The sequence below is a fragment of the Gigantopelta aegis genome, chromosome 10 (genome assembly GCF_016097555.1).
Source record: "Gigantopelta aegis isolate Gae_Host chromosome 10, Gae_host_genome, whole genome shotgun sequence".
Lineage (NCBI taxonomy): Eukaryota > Metazoa > Mollusca > Gastropoda > Neomphalida > Peltospiridae > Gigantopelta > Gigantopelta aegis.
In genome coordinates this window covers 89,424,217-89,448,337 of record NC_054708.1, presented here as the reverse complement: position 1 = coordinate 89,448,337, position 24,121 = coordinate 89,424,217, and the positions used below count along the sequence as shown (strand labels likewise).

The 24,121-nt window shown below is 35.7% G+C and overlaps 1 protein-coding gene across 1 annotated transcript in view; it reads left to right on the top strand.

Annotated features, from left to right (window-relative positions):
- LOC121384071 overlaps positions 1 to 24,121 on the top strand; it is a 98,030-nt gene that overhangs the window by 7,046 nt on the left and 66,863 nt on the right. Inside the window, exons 2-5 of the mRNA XM_041514292.1 lie at positions 899 to 1,245; positions 5,958 to 6,123; positions 12,908 to 13,051; positions 15,149 to 15,310. Coding sequence (XP_041370226.1) covers positions 899 to 1,245; positions 5,958 to 6,123; positions 12,908 to 13,051; positions 15,149 to 15,310 — 819 coding nt within the window. The remainder of the gene's footprint in view (positions 1 to 898; positions 1,246 to 5,957; positions 6,124 to 12,907; positions 13,052 to 15,148; positions 15,311 to 24,121) is intronic.

Sequence of the window (24,121 nt, the reverse complement as noted above, 5' to 3'; positions counted from 1 at the left end):
GGAAAAAAAGGCGAGATAGGCCTACAGGTTTGAAAATTTGACAAAACATTTTCTTGGTGCCCTCAGGCATTTTTAATTTTTTTAATTTTTATTTTATTCATTTTGTTTTGGGGGGTAGGGGTGTGGGGAGGATGTTTTTTGCCCGAATTAAAGGGAAATACATGATTTTGGGTAACAACATTTATTGATATTTGAATTATTACCAACAGCTGTGTAGGGTTCTGTACGCATTTTACATATTTTACATGGATTATAACTAATATCATGAGTAAAATGATGGTGAAACATTTTCAGGCCAGCTCATTTTGGCCAAACATCTCCATCATATTTGCTCGAATACGAAGGTTTGCTTCAGACTGTGGGGGGAGGAGGTTGCTGATCCCCCATATGTGAATGCTAATAAATACAAGTTTCAACTACACAAGTGATGAAGTGTAAGCTATCCATCGCTTATGTCCCTTCCCAGATCTGCGGGTAACCCATGCAAAAAGCGTGGTTTTGTAAACACGAGCAAAACACACACATGTGAAATGCACCACAAGTGTAGGTCTAGATCAAGTTTTTCTGCGTTTTACGTAAACCAGTGTTAAACCTAGGTTTTCATATAACCCGGTGTCACGTAAACCAGTGTTAAACCTAGGTTTTCATATAAGCCGGTGTTACGAAACCCAGACATATGAAATTGGCCCAATGTCTTTTGTGTTTTCATTGGTGTTTTATTTGTTAATGATACATGTATGGCACCTATTCAAAACAAAATATCTTTTGTGTTTTTGTTGGTGTTTTATTTTATTTTGGGGTTGGTAAGGGCAAGGTAGATGACCCAGTGCTAGTTATGTTTTCACTTATAATTGGTGGAAAGATCCATTAATGTTTTAGTGTTTTTTTTACTTTTCAGATCCTTCTCTGTGTCAAACAATAGATAGGCCTACATGTAAAGTTACCCCAGAATCCTATACTTATTCGTCACACGTCAATAAACTCACTGAACTGGATAAGGGAATTGATTCTAAGTCATTCTGGTGTAGTGATGGGGCTTTACATAACTCATGGATGGACTTGTATCCCCACCTTGTCGTTGATTTTGGTGCCACTAAGAAAACTATTGTAGGACTAGCATTGAAGGGACCACCAGCTGCTCACAAGAAGTATGGATTCCCATCTTTCCAAGTTTATAAACATGTTGATGCTGGTGACTTTTATGATGCCATCAGAGAAAATCATGGAAATAGTAGAATCATTAAGGTAAATGTTATTTATTGCATGGTTGGGCCTAAAAAACAATGTGTGTTTCAGGCAATGTACCGACGGGAAAGGGAAAACTGGGAAAATAGTTTCAGAATTCCCTTATGGGAAAATTCAAGGAATTTGAAATTTTGGTCTGATTCATGGAAAATACAGGGAATTTTATTAGGGTGTAGTGGAATCTGGAAAAATAACGGAATTTTTTTGAGTCCTCTATTACATGGATATGTATACAAAATCATGTAACAATGTAATAAATCATGAGGGTATTGAAAGAAAGCTTCTGGCAATTTCTTGTGTATGTTTCAAAAACTATCTATTATTGTTGAGAAAACATCTGGTAACCATATCGAATTATACCACCAAGGAGAATGTCCTGTTTATATGATCTACATATAGCACCCAAAACACTAGAAGTCAAGAGTACAAGGTTATACCAGACGTAATCTATATACAAGTATTGTTATATTTGTAAACCATAATCTTTATATTTAGCATGTAGTTATAATACAACACAATGCCTGATGTTTTCCCCTAAGGACCACAATAAACATTTTTAGTTTTTATGACTAGACAATAGTCACAACAACTGGAACACTCCATTTAAGAGAGTGATCACCTAGCACCATTTCAGGAGGGTGATCTTCAGCTCGCCTTGATTTGATCATAGTGAAGACTGCATTCAATGAGAGTGCTCACCTAGCACCATTTCACGAGGGTGATCTTCAGCTCGCCTTGATTTGATCATAGTGAAGACTGCATTCAATGAGAGTGATCACCTAGCTCCATGTCAGGAGAGTGATCTTCAGCTCGCCTTGATTTGATCATAGTGAAGACTGCATTCAATGAGAGTGCTAACCTAGCTCCATGTCAGGAGAGTGATCTTCAGCTCGCCTTGATTTGATCATAGTGAAGACTGCATTCAATGAGAGTGCTCACCTAGCACCATTTCACGAGGGTGATCTTCAGCTCGCCTTGATTTGATCATAGTGAAGACTGCATTCAATGAGAGTGCTCACCTAGCACCATTTCACGAGGGTGATCTTCAGCTCGCCTTGATTTGATCATAGTGAAGACTGCATTCAATGAGAGTGCTCACCTAGCACCATTTCACGAGGGTGATCTTCAGCTCGCCTTGATTTGATCATAGTGAAGACTGCATTCAATGAGAGTGCTCACCTAGCACCATTTCACGAGGGTGATCTTCAGCTCGCCTTGATTTGATCATAGTGAAGACTGCATTCAATGAGAGTGCTCACCTAGCACCATTTCAGGAGGGTGATCTTCAGCTCGCCTTGATTTGATCATAGTGAAGACTGCATTCAATGAGAGTGCTCACCTAGCACCATTTCAGGAGGTGATCTTCAGCTCGCCTTGATTTGATCATAGTGAAGACTGCATTCAATGAGAGTGCTCACCTAGCACCATTTCACGAGGGTGATCTTCAGCTCGCCTTGATTTGATCATAGTGAAGACTGCATTCAATGAGAGTGCTCACCTAGCACCATTTCAGGAGGGTGATCTTCAGCTCGCCTTGATTTGATCATAGTGAAGACTGCATTCAATGAGAGTGCTCACCTAGCACCATTTCACGAGGGTGATCTTCAGCTCGCCTTGATTTGATCATAGTGAAGACTGCATTCAATGAGAGTGCTCACCTAGCACCATTTCACGAGGGTCATCTTCAGCTCGCCTTGATTTGATCATAGTGAAGACTGCATTCAATGAGAGTGCTCACCTAGCACCATTTCAGGAGGGTGATCTTCAGCTCGCCTTGATTTGATCATAGTGAAGACTGCATTCAATGAGAGTGCTCACCTAGCACCATTTCAGGAGGGTGATCTTCAGCTCGCCTTGATTTGATCATAGTGAAGACTGCATTCAATGAGAGTGCTCACCTAGCACCATTTCACGAGGGTGATCTTCAGCTCGTCTTGATTTGATCATAGTGAAGACTGCATTCAATGAGAGTGCTCGCCTAGCACCATTTCAGGAGGGTGATCTTCAGCTCGCCTTGATTTGATCATAGTGAAGACTGCATTCAATGAGAATGCTCGCCTAGCACCATTTCAGAAGAGTGATCTTCAGCTCGCCTTGATTTGATCATAGTGAAGACTGCATTCAATGAGAATGCTCGCCTAGCACCATTTCAGAAGAGTGATCTTCAGCTCGCCTTGATTTGATCATAGTGAAGCTAGACCTAGCACCATTTCAGAAGAGTAATCTTCAGCTCGTCTTGATTTGATCATAGTGAAGACTGCATTCAATGAGAATGCTCGCCTAGCACCATTTCAGGAGAGTGATTTTCAGCTCGCCTTGATTTGATCATAGTGAAGACTGCATTCAATGAGAATGCTCGCCTAGCACCATTTCAGGAGAGTGATCTTCAGCTCGTCTTGATTTGATCATAGTGAAGACTGCATTCAATGAGAATGCTCGCCTAGCACCATTTCAGGAGAGTGATCTTCAGCTCGCCTTGATTTGATCATAGTGAAGACTGCATTCAATGAGAATGCTCGCCTAGCACCATTTCAGAAGAGTGATCTTCAGCTCGCCTTGATTTGATCATAGTGAAGACTGCATTCAATGAGAGTGCTCGCCTAGCACCATTTCACGAGGGTGATCTTCATCTTGTCTTGATTTGATCATAGTGAAGACTGCATTCAATGAGAGTGCTCACCTAGCACCATTTCAGGAGGGTGATCTTCAGCTCGCCTTGATTTGATCATAATGAAGACTGCATTCAATGAGAGTGCTCACCTAGCACCATTTCAGGAGGGTGATCTTCAGCTCGCCTTGATTTGATCATAGTGAAGACTGCATTCAATGAGAATGCTCGCCTAGCACCATTTCAGAAGAGTGATCTTCAGCTCGCCTTGATTTGATCATAGTGAAGACTGCATTCAATGAGAATGCTCGCCTAGCACCATTTCAGAAGAGTGATCTTCAGCTCGCCTTGATTTGATCATAGTGAAGCTAGACCTAGCACCATTTCAGAAGAGTAATCTTCAGCTCGTCTTGATTTGATCATAGTGAAGACTGCATTCAATGAGAATGCTCGCCTAGCACCATTTCAGAAGAGTGATCTTCAGCTCGCCTTGATTTGATCATAGTGAAGACTGCATTCAATTAAGAGTACTCGCCTAGCTCCATTTCAGGAGAGTGATCTTCAGCTCGCCTGTGTGAAAGCAATTCATTCTGAGCAAATCCTTGAATTTGGGCGAAAAAGATGGAGAGATTCTGGCAAAATGAGCTAGCCTGAAAGCTTTTCACCATGTATTTTCATCATTCTACCCACAATATTAGTGGTAATACATGTAAATATGTCTAGTGATTCGTTTGCAACCTTATATAGCCTCTATTACAGACATATTTATCTGCCCTTGATTTGTATGTGCGCTAAGTGGCCCGAATATCCACTAAATTACTTCCAGCGCGTTTATGCTTCAGTCACTTGCAACAAAAGCCCTTTGTTACTACTGAATTGTTGAGTAGTCATTGACTATTTTTTGACGTTAATAAAGTTTCCTATTTCTATTGATTGTCAGATTGTGTGCAATCTTCATCTTTTACAAAAAAGAAAATGTACAGTATTTTTTATTGCTCAACAGAAATACTTATAACCATGTCTTGGGGAGACCAAGAAAAGGGGGCTCATTGATGATTGACTCGTTAAAATGGCATCTTTATAAAGTTTTGATATTTGCAATTAATATCATGTGTTTGTGTATATATCACTGTATACGAATGGAAGTGTACATTAATTTGACTAAATTACTAGCCTTGATTTTCTGTACCACTAGCTGCATTATTTACTATGACCTACGACCTAATAATACAGAAATTCACTTCCTCGCCTAACGATAAGGTTTCTCTCATTTGACTTGATAATAAAGACAGTTTCAGGAGCAAGCATGCACCTATTTTTCGGTGGAATAAACACATGTAACAAATCATACATCATGACGTATAATAAAATTAATTTAATACTGAGGTTTACAAATTAATGCATTATTGGTGAAAATATGCAAACAAATCGGAACACCTGCAATTATTACCGGGTAATATTATGTACAACCATTAAGCATTCCATAGTGTGTGTGTATATATGCTGAACAGCATTGAAAACGCATCACCAGTTGATGATAACAAATGTGAATGGGGCGTATATCAGCATTAAAAATATCAATGAATAAGTAACATACTACCTTATAAACCATACATGACGACGAATAACTTACAAAAACAATTTCCTGAACATTCCATGAAACACAAAACCAAAACACAACATATTGCATGCATAGCATGAAAAACGTAAATTGAATATGCAAATCATGCTGATTGGGGCTATAAAATGTGGTCTCTGAAAAGCCACTTTCATTTATGAAGTAGTCTTTAAGGGAACGTTAAACAAGTGATGGCAAGGTTGACAGTTGAGGAACGTGAATGTGACTTAGGCATGCTTCAAGTCAGCATTTTGAGTATAGTCATCACACAGTGGTTTGGATGCCACCATTTAACAATCACTAGATATACCAGCAGACAAGAACCACCAGGGACCGTCTACGTCCAGGCCAACGACGTGTTACGACACCATGACAAGATCGCCATCATGGTACTGTTCACTTCAGTCAAGTGTCTTTTAAGTATACATATATGGAAAATAACTTGTGATGGCAATTTGTATTAAGGCCTATTCATTTATTTTTCAGACATTTACTGGCCTGACAGCTGAAGACATTGCGAAGGGTGAAGTCAAAAGGCATGAGTTTCCATATCCAGTCGATGTTAAGAAATTGAAGATTTACTTTAAACTAAGACTTGGGCAGAAACGTGTTTGCATGAAAATCGAGTTCTATCAGGCACCAGAGAACTGTGGTAAATATTGTAGATCCTGAAATTAATGCGATCATAATATTAATGCGAAAAATGCGAGTTCGTGTTATTCACATTAATAATATGACACATTTATATATTTCCCATATATATATATATATATATATATATATATATATATATATATATATATATATATATATATATATATATATATATATATATATATATATTTCTCATGTTATTAAAACAAAACAACGATTAAAATTCTAATATATTTATAATGGACAACTGGAAAACAATTCACTATAAGCAAGACAGACTAATTGTTCAATAGTCCAGCAAGATGCCAGCTATATGTGACAATTTCAGGGTCTTTGGCCACCTTGTCAAAAGTCAACATGATCCATCGCTCATAAATATGTTTAAGCATGCTAATTTAATCCTGAGGTCGTCGGTTTCTTTGTTTTTACTGTTCACGCTTGATGCAACTTTGTTGACATACCACTGGGTGAATTGCTTTTTCATTATGACTTTGAAATCACCATTCACAGATAAAGAAGATATAGTTGTAATAGTACATACAAGTATCCTAATGTTTAGCCAGATTTACATGTACATGTTACGTAAATGATTGCAGAAAACATATACTTTGAATTGATCTCACCAAAAACACAAGGGACTAAACAGGGTAATTGATGTGTACACAGATATGTTAGTGAGTTGATCTCATTGAAGAGACCTTTAACTCGAATTTAACTGAAAAGTACACAGACTAATATTTCAAAGGGAGGCCACTTGCATTAATTTCATGTCACATTTTAGTCTGCCCACTGTCACTCGCATTAATTTAGGGACGCGTTAATTTCAGGATCTACAGTATATGTTTTTTTTTATTATGTACTTTAGGATTCACATTAAAATTCTTAATTGGGCATTTTGGGGGTCGAAGAATTACTTAAAGTTAAAGTTAATTAGGACATTTTATCTGCTTTGTACTCTGTTAAGTGGTATATTTTAATCTGCAACAAGCATTCAGTTTGGGGATTTGTCTGTTTAGGATTCTGCAGGAATTATCATATGGCTATTTTGGGATACCATCTCATGATCTAATGCTTCTCACCAAACATCTGGGATCATGCTAAAAGTTAAAAGGTTTCTTTTGTTTACTAACACCACTAGATGACATACACTTGCTACATGTAGTCTTAGAGCAACCTGGTACATTTTTCTATTACCAGCAAGGGATCACTTTCCAACAGGCAAGACATAGCACATCTTTTGACCTATTAGTCGCAGGTCACTGATTAGGATGGGGGTGGAACTCAATCATAAAATGGATCCACTGAGGAGGTTTGATCCTATGCCCCACGTGCAGACTACAATATTTGGTTTATGCTACTAATGGGAGTGTTGTGATGACAAAGCTCCAAGTGGTCATAAATGGCTAATAATTAATTCTCAAACAACTATAAAAGACAGATGACACAATGAGCATGTGAAATTCTAGTTCTTTGAATCTTTATTTTAAAGAAAAGCATAAATAGTTTGTAATAATCTTTCAGTAAAAGAATCTCACACTTCAGTGTGCCACATATTGAAGGTTAACTTTTGTTTATAAAGTTTTAAAAATAAAACAAAAAATGTTTTGCAAAGATGTAGTCAAATATGAGGAGATGACGATATGTGTGTTTTCATTTCTAATAAAACTATTTCAGTTTTATAAAATAATTGAAAATCCGGCATTAAAATTGCTTTTTGGCTAAAAGACTCAAGACACAAGAAGCAAGAGTTAATTTGTATGTTTTCCCCTAAATAGTAATTTGTTTGATTTGAGAATATACAGTAAAATAGATTTAAACCATACAGCTCATGGTTCACAATTTTATTATAAAGTTAACCCTTAATACTGTTCTCCAACAACACAATGTTTGCACTTTTAATTTCGCCTTCATTAGTGTGTCACTAAATGTTGTTGACAACCTGCTTTTTCAGTTATGGGTAAGTAATATTTAAGCATTGTATTCCATTATGAGAAAACTTTTAAGATTATATTCCAACTACAAATATGCTAAATTAGTAATTGACTTTATCATGTAATATTTAGTGAACCAATAAAATAAAGTACCTTAATACATTTTTCAGATGACATACTTTCTTTTCTTTTGAAGTCTGCCTTCTAGTTTCGATTGGATGTTCTGAAATTTGGTACAATGATCCGCTGGGGCACTCTACAAACCAATAGAGAGATATTTTGGAATTATAATTAATGGTCGATTCTTAAATAATGAATATTAATTGTTAGCTACTAGTAAATACATTTGTACTAATATTGTTTGAACAATCTCTAATTTAATTTATGTCTTAGTAATGTTTCAACTGTTTATTTTTACATTCCTCTGCTTGTCATACAAAGTCATAGCATTATGTGACAGCACTAATTATAAGCATTGGCATAATCTGATTCTGATAAAACATGTATACGAGTCTTATGGATATCATTATATAATAAACCAATTATTAACCTTATTTCAGCCTCGGTTAATATCCGTTTCTTCAGCCCATAAAAGCTGATATTGCCGTCAATGACGGTCAATAATCTGCACACAAATTGTCAACTGGTTCAGATAGAGTGTGTCAAGTAGAGTGTGCCCTGCCCAGTATTTAATGACAACCTAACTGGTATAAAAGTTTATATCTCTTTAGTGGCCAACATAGTAAGCCATTAATATTATTATATCTTGGTCTACATCCAACCAGAACTTGTTAAGTATATTCTTTTAAATTGTTTCACATGCTTGGAGACAAATGCATGTTCATAATTCATCGTCAGCCACTGCAAGCTGTGTCATAATTTTCTATCATGTTCAATATGTCACCAATTTCACACAATCCAATGAGAAAAAGCTTGGTCGAATCGATCACTGTGACATACAAGTTAACCTAAAAGTGTCTAGCATGTCTGTGATGCACAAGTTAAGTATAGGCGCAAGGTTTTCGTTAAAAAAGGCGTTTAAATTTATTTAAAAAAAATTCTTTCTGGATATTAGAGCTGGGTGGTATTGAAATTTGAGTTTCGGTATTTTGGGGATGATTTACCTTGGTATCGGTACACCCACTAATTTCATATAAATAAAATTAAATTCCATACACAAGGTTCTCAATTAATTTATACCCAACCCATTTTGCTTTTGTCAGATATATTGTTTGTGCTTTACTAAACATTTTTCAATACCAAAATTTTGGTATTTTGAAATTTTCTCGGTACCGTAAATCGTATAGACATGATACCGATACCGAAGTACAGTTAGTATATATGGTATACGCCCACCTCTACTGGATATGTAAGAAATAAAATATAATATTTGTGTCATCATCTTACAACTCATTGTTTAATAAAGTATCCATTTCGCTTGCGCTCGTTAGATATGTTTTAAAACAACTCGTTGTAAGATAAATGGTATGTAACAGGCGCTCATGTAGTATTCTCTATATAAACAACTCGTTTTAACATAAATGGTATCTAACAGCCACTCATGTAGTAATCTCTGTATAAACAACTCATTGTAACAGCCACTCATGTAGTATTCTCTATATAAACAACTCATTGTAAGATAAATGGTATCTAACAGCCACTCATGTAGTATTCTCTGTATAAACAACTCGTTGTAAGATAAATGGTATCTAACAGCCACTCATGTAGTATTCTCTATATAAACAACTCATTGTAAGATAAATGGTATCTAACAGCCACTCATTTAGTATTCTCTGTATAAACAACTCATTGTAAGATAAATGGTATCTAACAGCCACTCATGTAGTATTCTCTATATAAACAACTCATTGTAAGATAAATGGTATCTAACAGCCACTCATGTAGTATTCTCTATATAAACAACTCATTGTAAGATATATGGTATCTAACAGCCACTCATTTAGTATTCTCTGTATAAACAACTCATTGTAAGATAAATGGTATCTAACAGCCACTCATGTAGTATTCTCTGTATAAACAACTCGTTGTAAGATAAATGGTATCTAACAGCCACTCATGTAGTATTCTCTGTATAAACAAGTCATTGTAAGATAAATGGTATCTAACAGCCACTCATGTAGTATTCTCTGTATAAACAACTCGTTGTAAGATAAATGGTATCTAACAGCCACTCATGTAGTATTCTCTGTATAAACAACTCGTTGTAAGATAAATGGTATCTAACAGCCACTCATGTAGTATTCTCTGTATAAACAACTCGTTGTAAGATAAATGGTATCTAACAGCCACTCATGTAGTATTCTCTGTATAAACAACTCGTTGTAAGATAAATGGTATCTAACAGCCACTCATGTAGTATTCTCTGTATAAACAACTCGTTGTAAGATAAATGGTATCTAACAGCCACTCATGTAGTATTCTCTGTATAAACAACTCGTTGTAAGATAAATGGTATCTAACAGCCACTCATTTAGTATTCTCTGTATAAACAACTCATTGTAAGATAAATGGTATCTAACAGCCACTCATGTAGTATTCTCTGTATAAACAACTCGTTGTAAGATAAATGGTATCTAACAGCCACTCATGTAGTATTCTCTATATAAACAACTCGTTGTAAGATAAATGGTATCTAACAGCCACTCATGTAGTATTCTCTATATAAACAACTCATTGTAAGATAAATGGTATCTAACAGCCACTCATGTAGTATTCTCTGTATAAACAACTCATTGTAAGATATATGGTATCTAACAGCCACTCATTTAGTATTCTCTGTATAAACAACTCATTGTAAGATATATGGTATCTAACAGCCACTCATGTAGTATTCTCTGTATAAACAACTCGTTGTAAGATAAATGGTATCTAACAGCCACTCATGTAGTATTCTCTGTATAAACAACTCGTTGTAAGATAAATGGTATCTAACAGCCACTCATGTAGTATTCTCTGTATAAACAAGTCGTTGTAAGATAAATGGTATCTAACAGCCACTCATGTAGTATATTGTAACATAAATGGTATCTAACAGCCACTCATGTAGTATTCTCTGTATAAACAACTTATTGTAACATAAATGGTATCTAACAGCCACTCATGTAGTATTCTCTGTATAAACAACTCATTGTAAGATAAATGGTATCTAACAGCCACTCATGTAGTATTCTCTATATAAAGAACCCGTTGTAAGCTAAATGGTATCTAACGGCCACCCCCCGCCATGGAATCGTGGATTGGCTATGCCAGAATCCGAATCCATGGTGGGCATGCCCGAACCGTAAGGATGTGGGCACGTTAAAATAGTTCCCATTCCCATTCTAACAGCCACTCATGTAGTATTCTCTATATAGACAACTCGTTGTAAGATATATGGTATCTAACAGCCACTCATGTAGTATTCTCTATATAGACAACTCGTTGTAAGATAAATGGTATCTAACAGCCACTCATGTAGTATTCTCTGTATAAACAAGTCGTTGTAAGATATATGGTATCTAACAGCCACTCATGTAGTATTCTCTGTATAAACAACTCATTGTAAGATATATGGTATCTAACAGCCACTCATGTAGTTCTCTGTATAAACAACTTATTGTAACATAAATGGTATCTAACAGCCACTCATGTAGTATTCTCTGTATAAACAACTCATTGTAAGATATATGGTATCTAACAGCCACTCATGTAGTATTCTCTGTATAAACAACTTATTGTAACATAAATGGTATCTAACAGCCACTCATGTAGTATTCTCTCTATATATGTTTTAGATTGACTTAATAAACATCATTTTGAGATCAGTTAATTTTTCTCCAAAGTGTGCATGTAAATTGTAATAAATAATGACCCATTATGATCATATTTATGAAAAGTAAACCGTATGAAGCAAATTTCACTATATAGCATACTCTGTATAGACCTTAGTAAGCATGGGCACCCACCGATCGCCACAAACCGAATCTACTCTCACGATAAAGCATACTCTGTAAGCATGGGCACCCACCGATCACCACGAACCAAATCTACTCTCATGATAAAGCATACTCTGTAAGCATGGGCACCCACCGATCGCCACGAACTGAATCTACTCTCACAATAAAGCATACTCTGTATAGACCTTAGTAAGCATGGGCACCCATTTCCAACAAATCATGCACAAAATTGTGGACATAATTTAACCCATAATTTGTAAATATCTCCTTTGGTTAAATTGTGGATCAGCCTCTGAAATTTCAATAAAGAAGCAGCCCTACTAGGTGTGTAATGGATAGATCTATACACTAGAGTAATAATATTATCAACAGTGATCAGTATTGGTTTAGAGAATTAAAAGAGCCAATGATTTGTGTAATTTACAACATATATTACATTTGACCTAGAAAATGTAGGTCGAATTGGCCAGTTATGAAAATCCAGCAAATAAAAATGAAATGGTTGTATGTGATTTAAGAGTTTACTCTCCTATATAGCTCAAATTTGGTGTCTGTTCTGTGGACTAAATTTTTGGGGTTTTGGCAGATCTACAAAAATTAATTTGACTTTGACGTTTCATTAATAGTATGCAAATTCCCAGTAAACGTACATGTTTAGAGAAGTAAGAGTTGCAAATCTGAAATCAACACATATTTTTTACGTAAGAATCAATGTTCAAACCTTCCTGACTCTCCGACATAGATAAATCGACCTGGCTCCCATAGTATTTATGCTAGCAAATCAAATTGCTGTAAGGTAAACAACTTAAACATGGTAATTCTTGTTAAAGCTTTTTTGGGAACAAAATATATTCATGCAGTTTGAATTTCATTTAATTTGTGTTTTTATTTGCAGGTCAACCACGTAGAGAAGAAAATAAGTGTGGAAATAATAAAGGAGGTTGCGGACAGAAGTGTGAACCAAAAGATCATACATTCCATTGCACATGTCTAAAGGGCCACATACTATGGCTTGATGGATTACATTGTGTAGCTACAGGTATTGTCTTACAGTCTTCAGATATATATCAGTGACATGGTTTGAAAAAGAAACTTAAAATAAGCTTAAGACCATGATGAAAGTTGTCACTTTGACACACATGGATCTAAATGTACTTCACTCTATACTTGGTCTTCAGTAACCGATAACACCTTTGACCTAAGTCTACTTCACTCTATACTTGGTTCTCAGTAACCAATAACACCTTTCACCTAAATCTACTTCACTCTATACTTGGTCCTCAGTAACCGATATCACCTAAATCTACTTCATTCTATACTTGGTCCTCAGTAACTGATAACACCTTTGACCTAAATCTACTTCACTCTATACTTGGTCCTCAGTAACTGATAACACCTTTGATCTAAGTCTACTTCACTCTATACTCGGTCCTCGGTAACTTATAACACTTTTCACCTAATTCTACTTCCCTCTATACTTGGTCCTCGGTAACTGATAACACCTTTCACCTTAATCTACTTCACTCTATACTTGGTCCTCGGTAACCGATATCACCTTTCACCTAAATCTACTTCACTCTATACTTGGTCCTCTGTAACTGATAACACCTTTGACCTAAGTCTACTTCACTCTATACTTGGTCCTCAGTAACCGATATCACCTTTCACCTAAATCTACTTCACTCTATACTTGGTCCTCAGTAACCGATAACACTTTTCACCTGAACCTAACAACAAAGTGTTTTACAAACTACAGTAAACATTCCCAAAGTCCCCCAAAACAATGATGGGTTATCATTGTTATGACTTACTTTTAGTACTAATAATCTATAACCTAGATACTTGCAAGATGTACTCTGTTGGATCAAGACTGTAAATCATGGGAGAAGGGAGCAAATGGGACAGCTTGCCTTTATTTGGGGGCAAGTTACTATAGAATATCGCTCTTTGATGGGTTGTATTATGGTATGATGTTGTCTGTCTGTCTGACCACGAAGTGTTCGTTTTCAGAGCATATCTTTGTTAACAATTCAAATAGGATCTTCAAACCATGTTATGACCTACTTTTCATGCATTACTGCACATTAAAGGAATACCTTGTCCAGGCCATATCTTCCTCACCTATTAATATGGGATCATCAAACCTTTCATGCCAGTACAACTTGTGATGGCTGTGTTGAGTACCCTAACTAGGTCACTATGTCGGGTGTATCTGGTACCTCAAGGTACTCTTGTTATAGGAGTAACCATGTATAGAGATAAAAACAATAAAAATGTGGTTCTGGACAAAAATATAGTTTGCACTTCACAGAAAGATCAAGTCTTAATAATAAATTGATGGTGCTGTATTACTTGGACATATATTATTATTATTATCATAACAGTTGGGCCTATATTAAAGTGCAGGTGGGTTTGTTTGAAAGTCGGTCCACACAAAATGCCGACTTCTCGAATATGTAGTACGAACAAGAAGAAAACCTTATTTGATTATATACATGTACATAATATAGACATAATCATGAACTGAGAGGCATACATATCACAATGAGTATTCACTAAATTTTAACTTGCCCTTTAGGTGATCATAAAAAAGTGTTAAATGGTTTATATGTCGATTTGTCACAACCTGCAAGTCCTAGATCAGTGAGAAATGGTTTATACATTTGTATGTCGATTTGTCACAACCTGCAAGTCCTAGATCAGTGGAAAATGGTTTATATGTCGATTTGTCACAACCTACAAGTTCTAGATCAGTGGAAAATGGTTTATAGATTCAACTACATGTATAGATGTTTATCACAGTTCATGTGTAAAAAACCCTTCATTCTCATTTTAAAATAAAATACTTTTCTTTAGCTGAACGTTAAACGTTGTGTTTAGCTTCATGTCTCACAAACTGCATGTCCTACATCACTGAATGTTGGTTTATAATTGCACCTATGGATCTTCATCACATTGCATGTGAAAGAAATGAAAAAGTAACTAAATCTTTTTGTGATGAACATCTTTGGATGCAGCTGTCTGCAACATTGAATAAGTTTATGGTAGGGAAGACATTTAATTGCATGGAATTCTTATTCATTTATCACATTACCATACATCTGTTTTAAGTTTTATTTCTGGTTCTTTCTTTCAGATGATAAAGTGATGATCAATTTGAAGCAAGGAAAGCATCTGTATGTTGTAGCACAAAGGAGTTGTTTAAGTGATTCTTCAAAGTTAGCTACTGTTTTAAATATAGAGGAATATAATAAAATGAGGAAACAGACAAAGAAGGATTATGAAGATCATTTTATAGGTAATTTTCAAAAGTCACTCTGAAAATCATCTCTTTCTGTCATGAATCTATTTTCACATTGCAATCAGACCTCTTTACAATGACTGTCATTGCAATGACATTTACACCATCTGACATGCAAACCATTTATACAGCATAAAATCCCATGCTTTGAAATGGAATTCACCTTGTAGTTTCTGTCCAAGTCATCTGCCCTGTCAAATTGAGAAGACCGTTTGTCTTTAGATAACAAACTGAGATTCTCATTGTACATACTTTCTTATATGGATGTCTTCCTATATGGATGTCTATCTTTCTATATGGATGTCTTCCTATATGGATGTCTTTTTATATGGATGTCTTTCCTTATGGATGTCTATCTATACTCTGTCAAAAAAGAAACGCATAGGCAAAATATTCATGGAATTATCTCTCTAATACAAAGTGGCATACTTTCGTTATTTATGATCATATCACAGTCAAATTTGACATGAGTATGTGACAATGTTCTTGCTATGGACTGACAGCAGTGGAGGCTTTTTCTTCACCAAACAGCGTCGCACCAGCAGCAGCAATCACTGCGCGACATATCCTTGGCATAGACTGAATGAGTCTCTGAATCTGGGCACGTGGAATCCTAGCCCATTCTTCCTGCAGTGCATGTGACAGTTGCGGAAGCATCTGAGGCTCCGGATCACGCTGGCGTACACATCTGTCTAGTTAGTCCCATAGATGTTCAGTGGGGTTGAGATCTGGCGATCTTGATGGCCATTGCAGCACATTAATGTTGTCATTCTGTAGGAAATCCATTGTTACACGTGCCGTATGCAGCCTGGCATTGTTCTGCTAAAAAAGAGTTCTCTGTCAATCCAAAATGGGAAGCATGTGATGGCGAAGAATTTCATCCCGGTAGCATACAGCTGTCAGGTTGCTTTGTACAAACACAAGTTTACTTCTGCCGGTGTATGAGATGGCTCCCCACATCATGACACTCCCTCCACCAAATCTGTCAACTTGGGCGACACAGTTGTTGGCAAAACGTTTATTGTGGCATCTGTAAACATGTCGTCCATCACGTCGCTGTAGAAGGAAATATCGTTGCTGAACCATACTCGCCGCCAGTTTCCCAAGTTCCACCCCTGTATATTCGTGCACCAGCGAACACGTAAATGTCGATGTTGACATCGCAGGACGTGGCCAACATACGGTCTGCTAGCCCGTAAACCAGCTTATCAAAGTCGATTCCGAATGGTTTGTGCAGACACCCTTCTCAAACCAGGTATGTGTCCAGCAGTGTTCGTTGCTGTGGCAGTTCGATGACACAAGTGCAGAACCCGGATGTAGCGATTTTGTGCTGCATTTGTTATGCGAGGTCTTCCATTTCTGTGCCGGTCTTCAGCTGATTGAAACTGCTGGTACCTGTCCTAGAGACGTGAAATGGTGCTCTGATGGACTTTCATGTGGCATGCGACTGCTGACTGCGATTTACATAACTGGAGGCGGCCTATTGCAGTGTTTCAATTCGGCAGGCTTAGTCTTGGAATCTTGTAACTCGTCTATGTCGAAATGCAAATTGGGCATCATTGCAGCTTTAATTACCCATCACTACCTCAATCTTTTTCACGTGCATTCACCAAAATCTGACCATTTCATGCCGATTTCTTGCAGTTGTCGCACAACGTGCGTTAAATTTGTTTTAGGGTGCATTTGGGCATGCTGTCCCATTCCAGGAACTTTAACAAACATGGTCATTCAGCAATATTGTACCAAAAAACTATATTTTGTAAAATCAAACACTTTTCTTCTTTCCCTATCACCTATGCGTTTCTTTTTTGACAGAGTAAATATGGATGTCTATCTTTCTATGTGGATGTCTTCCTATTTGGATGTCTTTCTTTCTGTATAGATGTCTTCCTATATGGATGTCTATCTTCGTATATGGATGTCTGTCTTCCTATATGGATGTCTTCCTATATGGATGTCTTCCTTTCTATATGGATGTCTTTCTATATAGATGTCTTCCTATATGGATGTCTATCTTTCTATATGGATGTCTTTCTATGTGGATGTCGTTCTATGTGGATGTCTTTCTTTCTATATAGATGTCTTCCTATATGGATGTCTTTCTATATAGATGTCTTCCTATATGGATGTCTATCTTTCTATATGGATGTCTTTCTATATAGATGTCTTCCTTTCTATATGGATGTCTTCCTATATGGATGTCTTCCTATGTGGATGTCTTTCTATATGGATGTCTTCCTATATGGATGTCTTTCTATATGGATGTCTTCCTATATGGATGTCTTCCTATATGGATATCTTTCTATATGGATGTCTTCCTATATGGATGTCTATCTTTCTATGTGGATGTCTTCCTATATGGATGTCTTTTTATATGGATGTCTGTCACAGATGGACGAGAGATTGACCATCAGTAAGACATATTGTCCAAGAAACAAGTCAAACAACAAAACATTTCAACAAATTTATATACAAAATATGAATATACAAAATGACGATATCACTCCAAACACATTACTACCCCAACCTTAAATTAAACCCCCCAAAAAACTGTATTCTGGTGTCCATGGTAAGCCAGTCTGAGCCAACTAGCTTCTAGTCAATGTTCGAGCCTTAGTTAAATAATCATTTTGAACCAGTTCAAGTTGTATCAGTATAAACTCATCTGAAATTCACTGTCATTGCGAATACTATCAGTATCTTGATGACGACCAGACACTAGCACATCTTGGTTGGTTGGCTGTTGACATCTCTTGCAGATATCCTAATCACAGTCCGCCACCACGCTAGTCTGTAGACATCTCTTGCAGATGGTTCTCCTACAGTTCCGCTGGTTACATCTGTGTCATCCCTCACACCCAGTTATAGCATCCTATCGTAGCTCACATAACTCTCATGGTTCTGGCTCACACTCAAACCCAAAGGCTGAAACAAAAATGTCTACAAATAGGCTCACTTAATATAATTATGGCAAAAAACTACCACCTCATTATCAAGCCCGTCTGACACTTATAAAAACTATTGTAACACAATAAACCAAATTAACCGTAACCCCTTGTTTTGTACCATATTTACTCCTGGTGCACAGCACAACACAAATTATGCTTAACCCTCTAATACGGTCAGTTACACAACCGAAAACATACACTATACACACACCCAATTATTCTATAACAAAGTAAAACTACCTAAGTTATAACACCTGATATTATGCACTAATATACAACACCACTTACATGCAAATCTAAATACAAACAAATAAACAACCCTATTAATAATCACCACAAACAAATTACAATTAACTAAATTGCCCTGTATTTGAGTCTACAATTTACCCAGTATGCTCAGGCTCTACCAGATATAACAAAATATTGGGCATTTATTATATAAACCCCCTCTAACATCATAAAATACATAAAACTAATCTTTTCTGCGACAATGTCTTCCTATATGGATGTCTTTCTATGTGGATGTCTTCCTATATGGATGTCTTTCTGTATGGATGTCTTCATATATGGATGTCTTCCTGTATGGATGTTTTTCTTTCTATATGGATGTCTTTCTGTATGGATGTCTATCTTTCTATATGGATTTCATCCTATATGGATGTCTTTCTATATGGATGTCTTCCTATATGGATGTCTTTCTATAAGGATGTTTTTCTTTATGGATCTCTTCCTATATGGATGTCTTTCTATATGGATGTCTTTCTTTCTATATGGATCTCTTCCTATATGGATATTTTTCTTTTTATATGGATGTCTTCCTATATGGATGTCTTTCTATATGGATGTCTTTCTTTTTATATGGATGTCTTCCTATATGGTTGTCTTTCTATATGGATGTAGTCCTATATGGATATCTTTCTATATGGATGTCTTTCTATATGGATGTCTTTCTTTCTATATGGATGTCTTCCTATATCGATATCTGTCTTTCTATATGGATGTCTTCCTATATCGATATCTGTCTTTCTATATGGATGTCTTTCTATATGGATGTTTTCCTATATGGATGTCTTTCTATATAGATGTCTTCCTATATGGATGTCTATCTTTCTATATGGATGTCTTCCTATATGGATGTCTATCTTTCTATATGGATGTCTTTCTATATGGATGTCTTCCTATATGGATGTCTATCTTTCTATATGGATGTCTTCCTATATGGATGTCTATCTTTCTATATGGATGTCTTCCTATATGGATGTCTTTCTATATGGATGTCTTCCTATATGGATGTCTATCTTTCTATATGGATGTCTTTCTATGTGGATGTCTTCCTATTTGGATGTCTTTCTTTCTATATAGATGTCTTCCTATATGGATGTCTTCCTATATAGATGTCTTCCTATATGGATGTCTATCTTTCTATATGGATGTCTTGCTCTATGGATGTCTTTCTATATGGATGTCTTCCTATATGGATGTCTATCTTTCTATATGGATGTCTTCCTATATGGATGTCTATCTTTCTATATGGAGTCTTCCTATATGGATGTCTATCTTTCTATATGGATGTCTTCCTATATGGATGTCTTTCTATATGGATGTCTATCTTTCTATATGGATGTCTTTCTATGTGGATGTCTTCATATTTGGATGTCTTTCTTTCTATATAGATGTCTTCCTATATGGATGTCTTTCTATTTAGATGTCTTCCTATATGGATGTCTATCTTTCTATATGGATGTCTTCCTATATGGATGTCTTTCTATATGGATGTCTTCCTATATGGATGTCTATCTTTCTATATGGATGTCTATCTTTCTATATGGATGTCTTGCTCTATGGATGTCTTTCTATATGGATGTCTTCCTATATGGATGTCTTTCTATATGGATGTCTATCTTTCTATATGGATGTCTTTCTATGTGGATGTCTTCATATTTGGATGTCTTTCTTTCTATATAGATGTCTTCCTATATGGATGTCTTTCTATTTAGATGTCTTCCTATATGGATGTCTATCTTTCTATATGGATGTCTTCCTATATGGATGTCTTTCTATATGGATGTCTTCCTATATGGATGACTATCTTTCTATATGGATGTCTATCTTTCTATATGGATGTCTTGCTCTATGGATGTCTTTCTATATGGATGTCTTTCTTTTTATATGGATGTCTTCCTATATGGTTGTCTTTCTATATGGATGTAGTCCTATATGGATATCTTTCTATATGGATGTCTTTCTATATGGATGTCTTTCTTTCTATATGGATGTCTTCCTATATCGATATCTGTCTTTCTATATGGATGTCGTCTTTCTATATGGATGTCTTCCTATATGGATGTCTATCTTTCTATATGGATGTCTTCCTATATGGATGTCTATCTTTCTATATGGATGTCTTCCTATATGGATGTCTATCTTTCTATATGGATGTCTTCCTATATGGATGTCTATCTTTCTATATGGATGTCTATCTTTCTATATGGATGTCTTTCTATGTGGATGTCTTCATATTTGGATGTCTTTCTTTCTATATAGATGTCTTCCTATATGGATGTCTATCTTTCTATATGGATGTCTTCCTATATGGATGTCTTTCTATATGGATGTCTTCCTATATGGATGTCTATCTTTCTATATGGATGTCTATCTTTCTATATGGATGTCTTGCTCTATGGATGTCTTTCTATATGGATGTCTTCCTATATGGATGTCTCTCTTTCTATATGGATGTCTTCCTATATGGATGTCTATCTTTCTATATGGATGTCGTCTTCCTATATGGATGTCTATCATGTCTTCCTATATGGATGTCTATCTTTCTATATGGATGTCGTCTTCCTATATGGATGTCTATCTTTCTGTATGGATGTCTTCTTATATGGATATCTTTCTATATGGATGTCTATCTATATGGATATCGTTCTTTCTATATGGATGTCTTCCTATATGGATGTCTTCCTATATGGATGTCTATCTTTCTATATGGATGTCGTCTTCCTATATGGATGTCTATCTTTCTGTATGGATGTCTATCTTTCTATATGCATGTCTTCCTATATGGATGTCTATCTTTCTATATGGATATCTTCCTATATGGATGTCTTCCTATATGGATGTCTATCTTTCTATATGGATGTCTTTCTATGTGGATGTCTTCCTATTTGGATGTCTTTCTTTCTATATAGATGTCTTCCTATATGGATGTCTTTCTATATAGATGTCTTCCTATATGGATGTCTATCTTTCTATATGGATGTCTTGCTCTATGGATGTCTTTCTATATGGATGTCTTTTTATATGGATGTCTCTCTTTCTATATGAATGTCTTCCTATATGGATGTCTATCTTTCTATATGGATGTCGTCTTTCTATATGGATGTCTTCCTATATGGATGTCTATCTTTCTATATGGATGTCTTCCTATATGGATGTCTATCTTTCTATATGGATGTCTTCCTATATGGATGTCTATCTTTCTATATGGATGTCTTCCTATATGGATGTCTATCTTTCTATATGGATGTCTATCTTTCTATATGGATGTCTTTCTATGTGGATGTCTTCATATTTGGATGTCTTTCTTTCTATATAGATGTCTTCCTATTTGGATGTCTTTCTATATAGATGTCTTCCTATATGGATGTCTATCTTTCTATATGGATGTCTTCCTATATGGATGTCTTTCTATATGGATGTCTTCCTATATGGATGTCTATCTTTCTATATGGATGTCTATCTTTCTATATGGATGTCTTGCTCTATGGATGTCTTTCTATATGGATGTCTTCCTATATGGATGTCTCTCTTTCTATATGGATGTCTTCCTATATGGATGTCTATCTTTCTATATGGATGTCGTCTTCCTATATGGATGTCTATCATGTCTTCCTATATGGATGTCTATCTTTCTATATGGATGTCGTCTTCCTATATGGATGTCTATCTTTCTGTATGGATGTCTTCTTATATGGATATCTTTCTATATGGATGTCTATCTATATGGATATCGTTCTTTCTATATGGATGTCTTCCTATATGGATATCTTCCTATATGGATGTCTATCTTTCTATATGGATGTCTTCCTATATGGATGTCTTCCTAAAATAATGTCTATCTTTCTATATGGATGTCTTCCTATATGGATGTCTATCTTTCTATATGGATGTCTTCCTATATGGATGTCTTTCTATATGGATATCTATCTTTCTATATGGATGTCTTACTATATGGATGTCTTTCTATATGGATGTCTTCCTATATGGATGTCTATCTTTCTATATGGATGTAATCTTCCTATATGGATGTCTATCTTTCTATATGGATGTCTATCTTTCTATATGGATGTCTTTCTATGTGGATGTCTTCATATTTGGATGTCTTTCTTTCTATATAGATGTCTTCCTATTTGGATGTCTTTCTATATAGATGTCTTCCTATATGGATGTCTATCTTTCTATATGGATGTCTTCCTATATGGATGTCTTTCTATATGGATGTCTTCCTATATGGATGTCTATCTTTCTATATGGATGTCTATCTTTCTATATGGATGTCTTGCTCTATGGATGTCTTTCTATATGGATGTCTTCCTATATGGATGTCTCTCTTTCTATATGGATGTCTTCCTATATGGATGTCTATCTTTCTATATGGATGTCGTCTTCCTATATGGATGTCTATCATGTCTTCCTATATGGATGTCTATCTTTCTATATGGATGTCGTCTTCCTATATGGATGTCTATCTTTCTGTATGGATGTCTTCTTATATGGATATCTTTCTATATGGATGTCTATCTATATGGATATTGTTCTTTCTATATGGATGTCTTCCTATATGGATATTGTTCTTTCTATATGGATGTCTTCCTATATGGATATCTTCCTATATGGATGTCTATCTTTCTATATGGATGTCTTCCTATATGGATGTCTTCCTAAAATAATGTCTATCTTTCTATATGGATGTCTTCCTATATGGATGTCTATCTTTCTATATGGATGTCTTCCTATATGGATGTCTTCCTATATGGATGTCTTTCTATATGGATATCTATCTTTCTATATGGATGTCTTACTATATGGATGTCTTTCTATATGGATGTCTTCCTATATGGATGTCTATCTTTCTATATGGATGTAATCTTCCTATATGGATGTCTATCTTTCTGTATGTATGGATGTCTTCTTATATGGATATCTTTCTATATGGATGTCTTTCTATATGGATATCTTTCTTTCTATTTGGATGTCTTCCTATATGGATGTCTATCTTTCTATATGGATGTCTTCCTATATGGATGTCTTCCTATATGGATGTCTATCTTTCTATATGGATGTCATCTTCCTATATGGATGTCTATCTTTCTGTATGGATGTCTTCTTATATGGATATCTTTCTATATGGATGTCTTTCTATATGGATATCTTTCTTTCTATATGGATGTCTTCCTATATGGATGTCTTCCTATATGGATGTCTATCTTTCTATATGGATGTATTTCTATATGGATGTCTTCCTATATTGATGTCTATCTTTCTATATGGATGTCTTCCTATATGGATGTCTTTCTATATGGATGTCTTCCTATATGGATGTCTTTCTATATGGATGTCTATCTTTCTATATGGATGTCTTTCTATATGGATGTCTTTCTTTCTATATGGATGTCTTCCAATATGGATGTCTTCCTATATGGATGTCTTTCTGGTGGCAATATCCAATGAGGTCAAGTATCCCATGGGCCAAGACAAGGCCTGGAAATATTTTTTATAGTGGTGCTATGTCAGTCAATTTGAACCTTTAAAAAAATTAAACTGTGCCTGACAAAGAAATGTTGAAATACTATTA